The following is a 16421-nucleotide window of genomic DNA, read 5'->3' as shown; positions in this document are numbered from 1 at the left end:
AGAGTGAAGGAACTTGAAACCAAGTGTCATAATTTAGCCTGGCTGAGGACTCCTGGGGGCAGAAAAGTGCCAACTGCACTGCAGACAAGTGATGTGATGTTAGCCTTAGCATTTGCTTTTTTCTTTCTTCTTCCCCTCTCCTATCTTCCATTTGATACCATTCTGCAAATTTAGGTTGACTTGAAGAGTAGCTTTAGGATGACCAGAAGTGCATTTTTCAGCACCTGTGCCTTTCACTTAATTTCCTTCCTCATGTCAAACACCAAATGTTGCCCAAACGTTTTAAAGCACTCAGCACAGAAGAGGCAAGTGATGGCACTGGATCAAGAGGCAACAGCAATGCAACAGTCTTGTCTTGTATCGATGGGCAGGTGCCTCAGATGCATTTTGCCTCACCAACTGTAATTTTGCAACTAGTTAGTGTAGGAAATACGAATTGAATTGTTACACTGCAGGTCTACACTTCAAATGACCTTTACATCTGAAAAGAAACAAAACACCACCAAAACCCAACACAAAACATCCTTCAAAAGGGAACTGGGAAAACATGACTCCTTCTGAACAAGATTCCAGGGTGTCTACGCTCTCCCTTGCACCCCAAGTGTTGGTGGCTACAGCTGAAGATAAACCTTGATGCCTCAGGCTCGTGGATGTTTCAGAGCCATTTGGTGTCAGGCCTTACTCTCTCCCCCCTGAAAACCTGTCTTCAGTGCCTGTATCTTGAAAGTGCAGGTAAAATATCCTCCAGGATGTGAACTAATGGGAGCCAGGCAGCAGCTACAATTCCTGCTGGCAAGGTGAGTTTATGAGTGTCAGGGTTTTTTGGACATATATATATATCTATAGCTGGAACTCCTGACACAGAGATGATGTCCAGAGTATTTATCTTCATGAAAGTATCTGAAATTCATCTGCACAAAGGAGCATTTTGACATTTCTTACATGAGAGAATTCCCTGCAGAGTTTTGTTAGCTGTAACAGGGGGAAACAATCTGCTAACTACATGCACTAATCAACAGAAAGGTAATAAGAACTGTTGAGTTAAACTGAAAGGAGATGCTCATCCTAAGAGCTTCAATATTTGTTTTCTTTCCTCTATAGAGGGCAGCCTCAAAACAGCAACAGCAGGCAACGAGAAATACCATCAAACCTCAGCCCTTGGAAAGCAGAGCAAAGCTTTCCCAGCCCATCCACGGCATCCCCCTACAGCACTGACTGGAGCTGTGTTCCCTGGGTTTGCATAGCCCTGCACACAAGCCACTGATCTCCCAGCACGACTGACTGGGCCTCTGAACCACCATGGTCCTGTTCTAAACATGACACAGAATCATAGACTTGTCAGGGTTGGAAGGGACCTCAAGGATCAGCCAGCTCCAAACCTCCTGCCATGGGCAGGGACACCTCACACTAGAGCAGGCTGCTCACAGCCACATCCAGCCTGGCCTTCAAACCCTCCTGAGCCATGCCATGGGACTCCTGCATGCCACAGAGCTGGGATTCTGGCTAGGTGCTATTGGTATTTAACAGGTCACAGTGACTAGAGAGTGTCCTCAAGAACCTGCTCAGCTCTTCCCATTGCAGTGCTTTAGCTCAAGTATGAAGACAAAGAAGTAGACTTCTAGGGAACCCCTATGGCCCTCCTGCCTTCCCCTCTCAAACCCTTGGCTTCTCTGTCCTCAAACCAAAGAGGGACAGAGCATAACCCATGTCAAGGCTGTGACAGAGGGCTCCTTCATGAGATCCAAATGCACTGGATGTGCCCACCAGAGGAGCGGACACGCAGACTAGTAATGCTGTCACTGCACAACACAGCACAGGCCATGGGAGTGCCATGGGTGCTGCAGCACAATGCAAAATACACTGCAGCTTGGAACTCACACTGGCAGTGTGCAACCAGGAAACACACACTGGCAGTGTGCAACCAGGAAGCTCACACTGGCAGTTTGTAATCAGTCCTTTCACTGGGCTCTTACCTGAGCCTCTTAACACGATGTCAATTTTGCCTCTCAGTAATCACTCCCCAAATGTTCCACTTGATGATAAATGGGCACAAGCCAAAGATATGCAGAGTATTTTTGGTAGCATTTCTTTTTTCCCAGCCTTCTTTCAGTATCTCAGGACTGGAATATCCAGAATTTTAGCATAGCTATTCCTTGCAGCTGTTAATAATAACTCATCCCTTAAGTTAGTTAAGTGAAAAAGGACATTTCTATGCTCTGTGAGAGTTCTAGTTTTCTACTGCTCTAACTGAGAGATAGACCAAAAGCTAAGTCTGACATATTACCTTCACTTTTTTTGCCACATATATACATGCACACATCCATCTACACGTATCTATATATATGAACTACTGATTTATAAACCTTTTCAGATCACCTCTGCAGAGCTATAGATGAAAAAATTATGTCTAAGCTTCACAGTGATTGTACTTCTCTAGAAATTAAGGCTACACCTAATCCTTTAGGTACTCAAGGCCAGGTTACTCTCTCTAATCCATAATGGATATTTGTTTAAGCTGTTCCTAAAGCCTTCAGAATAGAACAGAACAGAACAGAATAAACCAGGTTGGAAGAGACCTTCAAGATCATCATGTTCAACCTATCACCCAACACCATCTGATCAACTAAACCATAGCACAAAGCACCCCATCAAGTCTCCTCCTAAACACCTCCAGTGATGGTGACTCCACCAACCTCCCTGTGCAGCACATTCCAGTGGGCAATCACTCTCTCTATGAAGAATTTCTTCCTAACATCCAGTAAATGAGGTATTTTAACCTACAAAGACCACAAAATGAGTGGCTGGAGCTAGCTGTAGACATAGGATATTTAACTGATGACAGCCAGCCCCAGGCCCAGTGGCCTATCAGGGATGCTCCCAGCAGCTTCATCCAGGACTGGGATGAACTATGGGAAGGAGAGACTTAGAGCTAAATTGTTCAGCTTGCAATAATTTGGTGGTTTCCCTGCTGCAGAAGACTTCTCAGCTCATCACTTGTCTGAGCTTTAAAAGTGGCTCAAAATGCAACTGAAATACAGACCTGGTTGGAAAAGTAACCTGAAGAGCTATGAAAGAAACTTAAGAGTGGCTGCAGATCTGTCCTCTACCAGAACTACTCAAACTTGAGTCTAGTTTTGGCACTGGTAAATTTTATCTGCGCTTTACCAAGCCTTTACCAAGTGAGTACAGCAGGGACCTGGACTTCAGCTAGCAGAACTGCCAGGGAGGCTGAATGTGGCTAGAGCTGAGGCTGTAGCAAGGTGAAGCCCACCTTTACCCAGAGATCCAGCACAAGACTGTGCACCTGGGATCTGGTGGGAAGAAAGCATGTTGTTGTGTCTCCAACCAAAGGCAGATTTCTCCCAGAAAAAGAATTGTAGGAGGGAAGCTTTGGTCTCTTCTCCCAGGCAACCAGTGACAGAATGAGAGGACACAGTCTCAAGCTGTTTAGGCTTGATCTTAGGAAGAAGTTCTTCACAGAAAGAGTGATTGGCCATTGGAATGGGCTGCCCAGGGAGGTGGTGGAGTCACTGTCCCTGGAAGTGTTTGAAATAAGACTGGATGAGGCACTTAGTGTCATGGTTTAGTTGAGGAGATGGTGTTGGGTGATAGGTTGGACTTGATGATCTCAAAGGTCTTTTCCAACCTGGTTAATTCTGTGATTCTGTGATTCTCTGCACAGCTGATGGGCACTGACTCCTACACTTAGCAGGACTGGATGGTGCTGAAATTGCCTGGTGAATCTCAGAGTGCTGGGCAGCTCCAGGGCCACTACATGCCTCATGGGAGGGTTTAGGACATTGATCCCTTGCTCATTCAGCCTCTCTCAAGCATTCCTTAGTAAATAACAAACCAGTAAAGACTCCAAAGTGACCAAACCCAGATCTCTTTGCACAATTGTATCCAGTTTCAGTGAAACATGCACCCTTTCTGCTCTGAAGGACACTGAAACACCTCATGTGAACCAACAAACCACTTTCTATTCCGTGGTGCCACAACGCCTCCTGAATTTATGCATTACATCCACCAGCAAAAAATGCACATGTGCCTCAAATAAAAGATGAGGAGACAGCAATGTCATTGCATTTACTGCTCTTGCCTTGCAATCTCACACACATTACCTTTCCACACTGCAGAGAGCAGCATATTTGTACCTGGCCAGGGAAAGGTGCAGGTCTGAATATAGCTCCAAAGACCATAATAAAAGGAATCAACACAAGAATCTTAAAATCTGAGAAAGAAAACCTAGTTATAGAATGGTCTGACCTTCAAAGGTCATCTAGTGTGGGAATATGCCACAATCTAGTCCAACTCCCTCTGCAGCCAGCAGGGACATCCCCAACTAGATCAGGCTGCCCAGGGCCTCATCAAGCCTCAACTTGAGTATCTCCAGGGAAGGAGCCTCAGCCACCTGCCTGGGTAACCTGCTCTGGGCTTCCACCTCCCTCATAGTGAAGAACTTCTTCCTATCATCCAATCTAGATTTGCTCTGCTCTACTTTGAAGCTATTGTCCCTCCTTTCATCACTGAAGGCCTTTGCAAACAGTCTCTCTCCATCCTTCTTGTAGCCTCCTTCAGGTCCTGGCAGGCTGCTATTAGGTCTCCCCAGAGCCTTCTCTTCTCCAGGCTGAACACCCCCAGCTCCCTCAGCCTGTCCTCATAGCAGAGTTGCTCCAAACCTGTGGTCATTTTCGTGGTCCACCTCTGAAGCCTCTCCATCAGGTCCATGTCCTTCCTACATTAAGGGCTCCAGAGCTGCACACAGCACTCCAGGTGAGGTCTGAGCAGAGCAAAGTGGCAGAATCACCTCTCTGGCTCTGCTGGCAATGCTGCTTTGGATGAAGCCCAGGTTGTGATTTGCCTCTGGGCTGCAAGCTCACACTGCCTGCTCCTGTCCAGCTTATTCCTGAATGCTTCTACACCACAGGCTCTGAAGGGTTACTAGAATCTTCCACACCTGTGAAGTTGTGACCTGCACACCAATGATTGCCTTTGCTATGGTCACACCCCCGTGCTTCACATCACAACTCATTTTCCTGGTGCCCAGCCTGTGCCAGGTCTGCACAGCCAGAGCCACTTAGCAATGACTATTTTAACACTGTCAACTGTTTGCAATTAAATATTTACAACTCCTCCTGTCCTCTTGATCAAAAATTCCATATGGACAATGCTAATTCACGAGGAACAGGCAGTCATTTGTGATACCAGCATCAAGCAAAAGCTAACTATTTGGCTTGGGTTTTTAATCCCCTCTGTAGCTTTTGACTCCAGTTCTGATGCACACAGAGAACACTGACAGCTCTGCTGCTCCCACACCAAGTAGCTACTACAGAGGAACACAGCACAGTGACACATTAGTGGCAGCTGCTAGCATCAGACCAGGGGATCAGCATTTATTCTTTCAGGTGATCATCATTTACATTCATGCTTCACTGTATTCTTTGCCTTTGTTGATACAAGGGTGGTGCACACAGAAATGTGTCCTCTAATAGCACAATCACAGAATGGCTCAGGGTGGAAGGGACCTCAGATCTCATCAGCTCCACCCTCCCCACCATGCCCAGGGACACCTCTCAGCTACACTCAGCTGCTCAAGGCCTCATCCAGCCTGGCCTGCAACACCCCCAGGCAGGAGGCAGCCACAGCCTCCCTGGGCAGCCTGGGCCAGAGTCTCAGCAGCCTCCTGCTGAACAACTTCTTCCTCAGCTCCACTCTAACCCTGCTCTGCCTCAGCTTCAAACCATTCCCCCTTGGCCTGTTGCTGCTGGGGTCTTTTGGTTGCTCAAATCAATACACTGACACAAAATCTCCCTCTGCATATTGCTCATTGAATGAGGCCTACACAACAGTTGAGCCTTCAAGAGAAGAACTGACTCCTATCAGTGTAACTGAGCCCTGTCCAACATTGCTGCCAGCCCTGCATCCTCACCTGCTTCTGTAAAAACAACTCCTTGTCCTTTTGTGAAACCAGCAGCACTTCACCCATTCATTCCAGATGGCCTTCCCCCCTCCACCCCAGAAAAGTATTTGATTTCTTGTATTAATGATTCATTTTAGCTACCCCTTCTTTTTGGTGAGGCTTAGATTTCAGTGTGACAGTCCTGGCAATCTGCCCACGTGAAGTTTTACATTCTTATTCAACTTTCTGAACTCTTCCATTAATTTTGTCTTTTGCCCCAGATTGTCACACTGGACTGTAGCACAAGTCCCAGGACCTGTCCTTGAGTTGCTGGTTTTGAACACACCATCTGTTGAGCACCATCAACAATCATTTACCTAGCAGTGGAGTCTATTGATTAAGAATAACTGACATGATAATGACTCCGAGTATCCAAGATTGGGGCTTAATGTGGCAGCCTTATAACTATCCTCCAGGCAGACCTTAATACATCTTCTGAGGAGCAGAGCTGAGACATTAACAGCTGACCTTCACCAGTTTGCCCTTCAGACTTCACACTGCCAGAGTAACAGAGGGTTAGGGGCTGGAAGGAACCACCAGAGTTCATCCAGTCCAAGCCCCCTGCCACAGCAGCAGCACCCAGGGCAGGGCACACAGGAACACATCCAGGGGGGTTGGAAAGGCTCCAGAGCAGGAGACTCCACAACCTCTCTGGGCAGCCTGCTCCAGGCCTCTGCCACCCTCACCATACACAAGTGTCTCCTCATGCTCAGGTGCAACCTCCTGGCTTCCAGCTTGTCCCTGTTGTTCCTTGTGCTGTCCCTGGGCACCACCACACAGGGCCAGGCAACTACACCTTTAAACAGCCAGTTATTAGAATAAATTCCCCCAACCCCCAAGCTTTTGGCTTGGCACAATGCTCACAGCTGACCTGATCTATTTCTCAGCCTCCACTTGGCTTTTTTTGCTTAAATTGAAGTTACAAGGGAAAACATTCTGGCAAAGAGCGTGGTGCTCGACATTTGCTCCTTCATGCTTCTTTGGGAGAAGCACTTCCATCACACAGTTAGCAGTTGTTGAAGTCAGGCAGTGAATCCCAGCCTCTTGCTTGCATTTGCTCCACACAAAAAATCCTTCTCAAATTAACTTAAAACATAGCTGAAAACTTGCCTCTGCCAACTGACTTTTGCCTGTACTCCTAAAGACAAGAAAGTGTTGGGCTTCTTAGGATTTTGAGACCAAAATAAAGACCCACAGCAGAACACTGCAGGTGAAAGCCCTTCTGTCCCCAGCACATCCACTCACCCCTGCAGTGCACTCCCTCGTCAGAGCCATCCGAGCAGTCGTAAACACCATTGCAGAGCTGGGACAAGTGAATGCATCTCCTTGTGCCAATGCAGGCCACATAGTTTGGGCTGCACTTGAAATCTGCTTCCTCAGGACCTGAAAAACACAGTGGGGAAGAAATCTTAGACATATTTGGATATCTACAGGAAGGCAAAGCATGTTCTCCGTTGCACTTGGGCTGCGAAGCTGAGGGCAGCACTCCGTGCATTGGCTCACAGCTGGAGTGCAGCAGCAATGCTGCATTTAGGAGAGCTGCAACCACAGCAGCACAGCATGGTAGGGCTTGGAGAAGACCTCCAGAGATCATTCAGTCCAACCTCCCTGCCAGAGCAGGGTCACCCAGGGCAGGGCACACAGAACACATCCAGTGGGGGTTGGAAGGGCTCCTGAGAAGGAGACTCCACAACCTCTCTGGGCAGCCTGCTCCAGGCCTCTGCCACCCTCAAAGGGACAAAGTTTCCCCTTCTGTTCCTGTGGCACCTCCTCTGCCCCAGCTTGCCCCCAGTGCCCCTTGTGCTGTCCTTGGACAGCCCTGAGCAGAGCCTGGCTCCAGCCTGGCACATCTTGATCCCCAGCAATGAGGGCAGCCCTCAGGCTCCTCTGCTCCCAGCTCCAAGCCCCAGCTGCCTCAGCCTGTGCTCACAGGGAGATGTTGCACTGCCTGCAGCAGCTCTGTGGCTCTGTGCTGGACTCTCTCAAGCAGTTCCCTGAGGTCCTTCTTGAGCTGAGGGGCCCAGACCTGGACACAATATTCCAGCTGTGGCCTCAGCAGGGCAGAGCAGAGGGGGAGGAGAACCTCTCTGGACCTTCTCCCCACAGCCCTTCTAATCCACCCCAGGCTGCCCTTGGCCTTCTTGGCCACAAGGGCACATTGCTGGCTCAGGGGCATCCTGCTGTCCACCAGGACCCCCAGGTCCTTTTCCCCAGAGCTCTTCTCCAACAGAGCAGCCCCCAGCCCATCCTGGTCCAGGGGATTGTTCTTTCCCAGATGCAGGACTTGGCCTCACTGGATGTCCAAATCAGCAAGGAAGGATGGGTGCAATTAAAAGGCAATCAATGGGTCATGAAGGATTGTTTGCCAAATCCCAGGTGGCTCACAGATGCTAAAATTAAGCTGTGTGAATGTGACAAAGCACCATAAAATCCTGAATTGGCTGCTGAATATCATACCCTGAGTCACACCATGACTCACCCCAGGAGCAATGGGCACAGCACTCAGGTTCATTATTGTGCTGTATAAAGGATTGCAGGTATTTTTGAAGTGACATAGAAATGGTCTGGGTTTAGGGCTGCATTTGATCAGAGAAACTGCTCCTGCAGCCCAGGAGCCTGCAGCTGACACTGCCCAGTGCAGGATGCCAGGGAGAGGATAAGGACCCTGGGATTGCTCCCTTTGGGACCCCATCCTGACCGCTCAGTTGGAGGGAGTCCAGAGGAGGGCCACAAAGATGATCCAAGGGCTGATGATCTCTGGTCCAACAAGTAATGCTGGTTCTATGAGACCTGTTCTGCCTGCAGCAAGTAAGATTTCACTCATCCAGTATCAGTGGAATGAAACAGCACACCCCAAGGCCTCCCTGCCCACCGCTCCTGCCACCTCCATCAAAGTCAAGTCCTGGTGCCACTGAAGCAGCACATCTGGCACCCCAGCATCCTCCCTCCCCAGCTGCTGCACTCCCCACAGTGCCTAACACAAATAAAGATGAGGAGGTTTTTCTCTTGTTTACTCCTCTTCCCTCTCCCTTTAGCAGACAGCCACTCCTGGCAGCCTTATCAAGACCTCTGGGGGAAGGAATTGGAAAGTGCTCTCCTTCACAACCCTCTGGCTGTATTTTGCATCAGAGCATCACTGCTGAGAGTATGAAAGATGGATGGGGTCTTTTCTTCCCTTCCAGAGGCACAGTGATTCCCAGCCTTGCCACTTGGTGCCAAAACAGTCAAAACTCCTGGATGCAATCACAGCCATACAGCATCTCAGTGCTTCCAACCCTCCTACCAGGACCTTGCTTGGAGAGTGGAGAGGGTGGGAGCAGGGCTGCTCCTGCAGTGCTGTGTAGCTCAGGAAACAGAGTAACTGTCTCCCTGGTGTAACTGCCCCTCAGCTCTCCTCCTCAGAGGGTTAATGAGAAACGGAACAACAAAACAAAAGGCTGAGCTGCAGAAGGGTGAGCCAAGGGCTGTGGGAGATCTGTCCCTAGGGCTGGCAGCCAGGGCTGTCCCTCCACAAAGAGGGGGTGGCTAAGGAAGACCCAGCCTGGGACACTAGGTATCCCTGTGGGGATGGGTCACAATGTCTGCCCATGGGTAGGGGTCAGGATCAGGCCTGGTGAGGGTACCATAGTTAGACACAGCCCTGGGATAGCCAGGAAGGCCCAGAGGAGCAGGTCACTGCTTCCTTTGCAGATCCTCCAGAAGGCCAGCAGGCTGGCCCCAGGAGCAGGCAGGCTGGCCCCAGGAGCAGGCAGGCTGAGAATAGGGAGGCATTTCATTTCAGGCCCAGCTTTTTGGCTGTTGAATGGACTGGGATGGCCATTGCTGGTTTGCTCACAGCGTGCCAAGGCTCACTGCACTTTGCCAGCACATGAGAAAACATGGCAGAGTGCTGCACAGCGAATCCAGCCTCAGTCCCTTCAGTTAAAGTGCCCTTCAGAGGGGCTTGAGAACAGGTAAGAGAGTCCCTGTGATACTTGGAAGCAGGAGACAATGGAATCAGTCTGACAGTCTCTGCTTTCCCACCAAAGAAGCACCATGATAAAGTACTCAAGGCTGCTGCCAGAAAGAGCAGAGACACTTTGCTGTGTACAGAGTAACAGAATGGTAGGGGTTGAAAGGGACCTCTGGAGATCATCCAGTCCACCCCCAGTGCCAGAGCAGGGTCACCCAGGGCAGGTCACACAGAATGGCATCCAGGTGGGTTCTGAATGACTCCAGAGATGGAGACTCCACCACCTCAGTGCAGCCTGCTCCTGTGCTCCACCGTGAGAAGTTGCTCCTCACCTTTAGATGGAACTTTCAATGTTCAAGTTTGTGTCTGTTCCCTTTTGTCCTGTCCCTGGGCACCACTGAGAAAAGACTGGCCCCATCCTTCTGACACCCACCCAGCACTGATGAGATCCCCCCTCAGTCTTCTTTTCTCCAGGCTAAAAAGCCCCAAGCCCCTCAGACTCTGCTCCTGAGAGAGCTGCTGTAGTCCCTTACTTCTGACCTGGTATGAGCCCTGAAGCTGTGCTGAACCACAGCTGCACCTGCCTCACTTCAGGCTCGAAGTGGAGAGCACAGCTGAGAGCCTACCAGGTGATGATGGCTACCAGTGTGTGCTATCACAAGCAGCAAATTACAAACACCACTTGATGAGCTCTGTTTCCTCCCTCTAGAAACACTCCAGTGCAAGTTAAGGCACAACTTTGTGTGCTCAGTTTACCAGGGAGCTGCAGAGAATGAGTAAAAGATCTTTGCCAGCATTGTAGAGACAGCCAGACAAAATGAGACACGCCAGGGTGCAAATTCAAGGTCCACCAAAGGTTATTAAATTACAGCAAAGCACACACTCACTGCCTGCAAATGCATGTTGAGATGCTCCTGTTTGACAGCTGCTCCAAACAAAGCATCAAAGTTCCTGCTTCCCAGCTTATTTTCTCCCCCTTGGGCTGTCTCAGCTACGTTTTCACAAGGTGCTTTTCCTTTCAACATCTCAGGTAAGTTCTTAGACTTTCAAATAAGGCATCAGGCAGCCATGGGTGGTGCATCCCTTTTACACCACCCCAGCCAATTTACTTCACCAGCAATCTCCTAGCAGCTCCAATGCTGGGCCCTCCTCAGCCATAAGAAACAATCACACCAAACTGTAGGATGCCTTCCAAACTCCTTTTGTGTTGCACACCAGTCACTCACAGATCCAACCTGCTTCCCTAAGTGTCTTTATGGAGGGGTTCTGCTCCACAGCGACCACTTACCCTGAACAGAATCTTATTGCACTGCTTATTGCTCTGCACACAGAGGTGGGAAGCCTGGGAAAGCATTTTGCATCTTTCCAGGTAGCAAAGCACCTGCACACAGGGGATGGAGTCTGACCCAAAGACAACACTGCTCGTTTGGCTGCAAATAACAGAGCTTTCACTGTTCTGACTGCAGCACACGCTCCTCTAGAGAAGTCTTGATATAGCAACTAGCCAGGTCCTCTCCCAGGTATTATCAAATGAAGATGATTAATGACTGTAATTAAGCCCAAACAGCCCAAAGTTTAAGGAAGAATAATCCACCCAACTTCCAGGATCAATCTGGATAAAACAGGATAAATGAAAACACTCCCCTGTGGCACAGCCCAGCCTGTGGCTTGTCAAACACACATCTAAGGTTGCCAGCCCTGCTCTGCTCTCTTAGCTCACCTCCACGGCACTGCTGTGGCCCCACTTCTACTGGGGGCTCAGAGCTTGGTGTTTAAGATTGCAGAATTGACTAAAGAAACCTTAATGTTTGGTTTTCTGACATAGTTCCTGGCCACAAGTTTTAGGTTGCCACATGCAACCAAAGGACTATGACATAGAATCACAAAACTGTCAGGGTGGGAAGGGACCTCAAGGATCAGCCAGTGTCAACCCCCTGCCATGGGCAGGGACACCTCACACCACAGCAGGTTGCTCACAGCCACATCCAGCCTGGCTGCAAACACCTCCAGGCAGGAGGCTTCCACCACCTCCCTGGGCAACCTGTGCCAGTCTCTCACCACCCCCATGGGGAACAACTTCTTCCTGACATCCAATCTGAATCTCCCCATTCCTAGTTTTGTTCCATCCCCCCCAGTCCTATCACTCCCTGACACCCTCAAACGTCCCTCCCCAGCTTTCTTGTGGCCCCTGTCAGATGCTGGAAGACTACAATTAGGTCTCCTGGGAGCCTTCTCTTTTCCAGACTGAACAGCCCCAGCTCTCTCAGCCTGTCTCCATAGCAGAGGTGTTCTAGTGTTAGACGTGTGAGGAGTCATCCTCACAGGTGGTTTATTAACTGTATTTTATTATGCAGTTCATGACTGACAGCCAGGATTTTACAAGTGGTTATCTTTATAAATCACACCGCCTTCAAGTAATGTTTCTAACCCTGCCAAGAGAAGACAATGTGCCTTAAAGAGAGTTAGGGTTCAGAGCTAAACTGTGGACATCAGAAGTGGCTGCTTCCATGGGAAAAGAGGAGATTAATGGGGGGGAAAGAGATGATCTAATTGATTATTTTTATGTGAGATGTTTGAGAAGTTCCCAGAGCTGACCCCCACCTGCTAATTTCTGTAGCAACAGGCTAATGAAAGGTGGAAGTCACCTCCAGTTACATCAGGCATTCAGCTGCCCAGGGAAGAAGGAGAATAATGACCAGTCCTGGCAGGATGTGGGCACCTGGAAAGAAGATGAAAGCAGGCAAAGTATTGTGCTGCTTGCATCAGAACAGCAGCTGCAGTCTGACCTCACAGACCCAGCACAGCGTCTCCAGAGTAATACCGCACAAGGAGGAGTAAAAGCGGTGCAGGCAGGGGTGTGAGTGTGCACACAGCCTCATCACCTGGGTACATGGCCCTGCCGCCCCCAGGGAATGAGGAGCCCTTCATCAGTTACAACCGAAGGTAAGAGACGAGCTGAAGACCGTAGGAAGCAGAAGTGAAACAAACAGGAACGCAAGGCACAGTTTGGGAATCAAAAGATGGCTTTGAGTCATGGCAGTTTGCAGGTCGGTGATGGGTGGTGACTCAGAGCCCTTAGGCAGCTATCATCACCTCTCCCTGATGCCCCCAGGCTGGGCACAACCAGCCCCCTGCTATCTGCCTCCCTGCTCAAGAGCAGGCTCACTGTGCTCTCTGCAGGGAGAGGAAACTTATCCAAGCCAAAGTGTTGCAAATCTAGTCAAGCACTTGCACTGATCTTAGCTTGTCCTCAGGGTGCTGGCAGATAACTGAGGCAGGCAGAACTCGTTAAAAAAAACAACAGTTTTTTGGAAAAGGACACAGATCTGAATTTCACTTCCACAGGATGGCTTCCAGTTGTGTGTGTGGCAAATAGCTCTAAAGGTGACCTACCTGTAAAGCTTAACAGGCCTCCACAAGGCACACACAACTCCAGTGCCTAGAGAATCAAAGAAGTAGTGAAGTACTGAAGAACTTCTTCCTCAGCTCCAGCCTTCCCTTCTCCAGGCTGCACAGCCCCAGCTCCCTCAGCCTGTGCTCACAGCAGAGCTGCTCCAGCCCTTGCATCATCTTTGTGGCCTCCTCTGGACTCTCTCCAGCAGCTCTGTGTCCTTCTCCTGATGGGGACACCAGAACTGGAGGCAGGATTGGAGGTGAGGTCTCAGCAGAGCCAAGGGGCAGAATCCCCTCTCCTGTCCTGCAGCCCACACTGCTCTGGCTGCAGCGCAGCACTCAGCTGCCTGCTGGGCTGCATGAGGGCACTGCTGGCTCCTGGGGAGCTGCTCAGCAATGCTTTTAGTAATACTCAGGCTTTGCAAAGGAGAGGAGAGCAAACAGCAGAAAGTCCAAAGCTGATGTCATGCAATAACTTTAATTGTTTAAAGACTCCTTTTTGTTTGCAAACATGACCAGTGTTTGCATTCTGCCTCTCTCAGGGCTCTGGCAGCAGCTCTGCTTGACGTGTCTCCCCAGCAAACACTTGCCCTTTGGCTATCTTGCTCCTGATCGCCGTGTTCTGTGTGTCAGACACTTGCTCCTCTTTGTTACACGAATGTAAACATGTGAGAGTCACAGGATTTGTCTTTTCTACTGTAATGGAGCTGATAACCGCGGGAGAGAAGCAGAAAACCAGTGTGGAACATTGCAGAAGGGCTGAGGAAGAGGCAAAATAAAGAGGCAGAGGAAATCTTTCTACAAGAGCTTAGCTTTGGATCATTATCCCCAAGTCCCCCTGGGCACACACGGGCTGGAGTCAGAACACAAGGTTGAAGTTGGCCACAAAGGGAACACCAAACCTCACCTCCCTACCCACCAATATTTCTGCAGCCTCTCTAGTTCTATATACATGGGGAGAAAAAAAGCAAAGATAAAATGGCAGAAGAAAAGAGAAGGGCAGAGAAAATGAGAGTGGAGTCACCTGGAGTGTTCCAATCTTCTTTCCAGAGAGTTCATACAGGGGTGTCAGAAGAGAAATCAATTAATAACTACATAGTGCCTAAGGACTGTCACACTGCATCCAAGTGCTAATGAGTTTAGGGGAGAGGGCAAAGCAGCTACATAGCTGTACTGGAGAGAGGAGCTGACAAGGGGCTAAAGACCACAAGAGAAGGAAGTCTAAATGTGACTTTTCCATTTGGGTTTGCATTTTCTCTTGGCTGTCACAGGGAACGTCTCAGCTGCTGTCAGCAGCAGGCCTGCACCTTTATGCAATCAGACAACAGACTGCTTGGCACAGCTCACACTTCAAAGCCATTTCCACCTCTATGGAACCAATTACAGAATTCTGGACTTCACTGAAGTTAAGGTAAATATCTAAATTTGTGCCTGATGCTCAAATCAAAGCCTGCTGCTCTCACTGCTGCTCCATTAGGTGCTGACAAACTCATCCCCTCTGCACACATTCTCTGGCTGTCAGTATCCCAGACTCCAGCTCTACCTTTGCTTTATGGACTCCCCAGAGGGCGGCCAGTGACAGGGCGAGGGGGTCGTGGGCACAGACTAGAACCCAGGAAGATCCACCTAAACATAAGGAAAAGCTGCTTGACTTTGAGGGTGACAGCTGCCCAGAGAAGCTGTGGAGTCTCCTTTGGAGCTCACAGAACCATTCTGGAGGGAAAAGAGCCTCAGGATCACCAAGTCCAACCCAGAGCCCTACTCTACAAGGCTCATCCCTAAACCATAGCCCCAAGCACCACAGCCAAACCACCTTGAAACACAGCCAGGCTTGGGGACTCCACCACCTCCCTGGGCAGCACATTCCAATCCCTGACCATTCTTTCCATGAATAAATTCGTCCTCATGTCCAGTGTGAACCTCCTCAGTGGGAGCTTGAGGCCATTCCCTCTTGTTCTGTCACTACCTACTGTGAGAAGAGACCAGCACCAACCTCTGCACAACCTCCTTTCAGGCAGTTGTCTCCCCTCAGCCTCCTCTTTTCCACACTAACCATCCCCAGCTCCTTCAGTTGCTCTTCATCAGATATATTCTCCAGGTCCTTCTCAGCTTCCTTGCCCTCCTCTGCCCTGGCTCCAAACCCTCCTGGGCACTGTGATCTCTGGGTGACCCTTCTTTAGCAGGGGGTTTGGACTAGATGGTCTCCAGAGATCCCTTCCAACCCCTACCACTCTGTGGTTCCCTGATGCAGATGTACATAGACACAGTGCCCTAAATAAAGACCATCCAACCTACCAGCATGTTAATAGAGCAACTCACTTTCCCATTCCCCATTCCACAGTACCCTGCAGCTGTGAATAAAAATATTATCAGTAGGTCTTGGGCAGGTTTTAAACCTCTGATTTTTTTCTTAACTAGTTCTAAACTTCACCCTCAAACTTTTCCCTTTGTCATAAATGGAAAACAAGCACCCTTACAAAATTAAATAGGCTGGAAGAAAAGGCATTAGCTCTCACAACTCAACAACAAAACCCAAACCCTCTTGGCAGGAAATCATCCTGCCCCTGCACTCAGCACTGCTGAGCCCACACCTCAAATCCTGGGGTCAGTTTTGGGCCCCTTTCTCTAAGGACACTGAGGGCTGGAGCAGGTCCAGAGAAGGGCAAGAAAGCTGGGGAAGGGTCTGCAGAACAGGGCTAGGGAGGAGCAGCTGAGGGAGCTGGGGGTGCTCAGTTTGGAGAGGAGAAATCTGAGGGCAGCCCTCACTGCTCCCCACAACTCCCTGAAAGGAGGTTGCAGCTCCCTAGCTTCAGGTGATAGGAGGAGAGGAAATGGCCTGGAATTGTGCCAGGGGAGGGTCAGCTTGGAGATGGGGAAAAACCTTTTGCTGCAAGAGCGGTCAGGGATAGGAACAGGCTGCCCAGGGAGGTGGTGGAGTCCCCACCCCAGGAGGGGGTCTTTCCCACCCCAAACAATTGTCTGATTCTGTGATCTAGCTGCAGCATGTCACGTTTGGAAGCAAGGAGAATGAAGGAACCCCAAGAGGACACAAAATGAATGAGCTTTTCTTAAAAATCAAATCCCCACCCTACCTCCACCAAATCTCAGTGCAGCAGT

The 16421-nt window shown here is 49.6% G+C and overlaps 1 protein-coding gene across 1 annotated transcript in view; it reads right to left on the bottom strand.

The window, feature by feature from the left end:
- Positions 1–16421, bottom strand: part of LRP1B (LDL receptor related protein 1B) — a 642156-nt gene that overhangs the window by 434340 nt on the left and 191395 nt on the right. Inside the window, exon 4 of the mRNA XM_054173601.1 lies at positions 7205–7342. Coding sequence (XP_054029576.1) covers positions 7205–7342 — 138 coding nt within the window. The remainder of the gene's footprint in view (positions 1–7204; positions 7343–16421) is intronic.

Source organism: Dryobates pubescens, chromosome 2 (assembly GCF_014839835.1).
Source record: "Dryobates pubescens isolate bDryPub1 chromosome 2, bDryPub1.pri, whole genome shotgun sequence".
NCBI classification, from domain to species: Eukaryota; Metazoa; Chordata; class Aves; order Piciformes; family Picidae; genus Dryobates; species Dryobates pubescens.
This window is presented reverse-complemented; position numbering and strand designations above follow the sequence as displayed.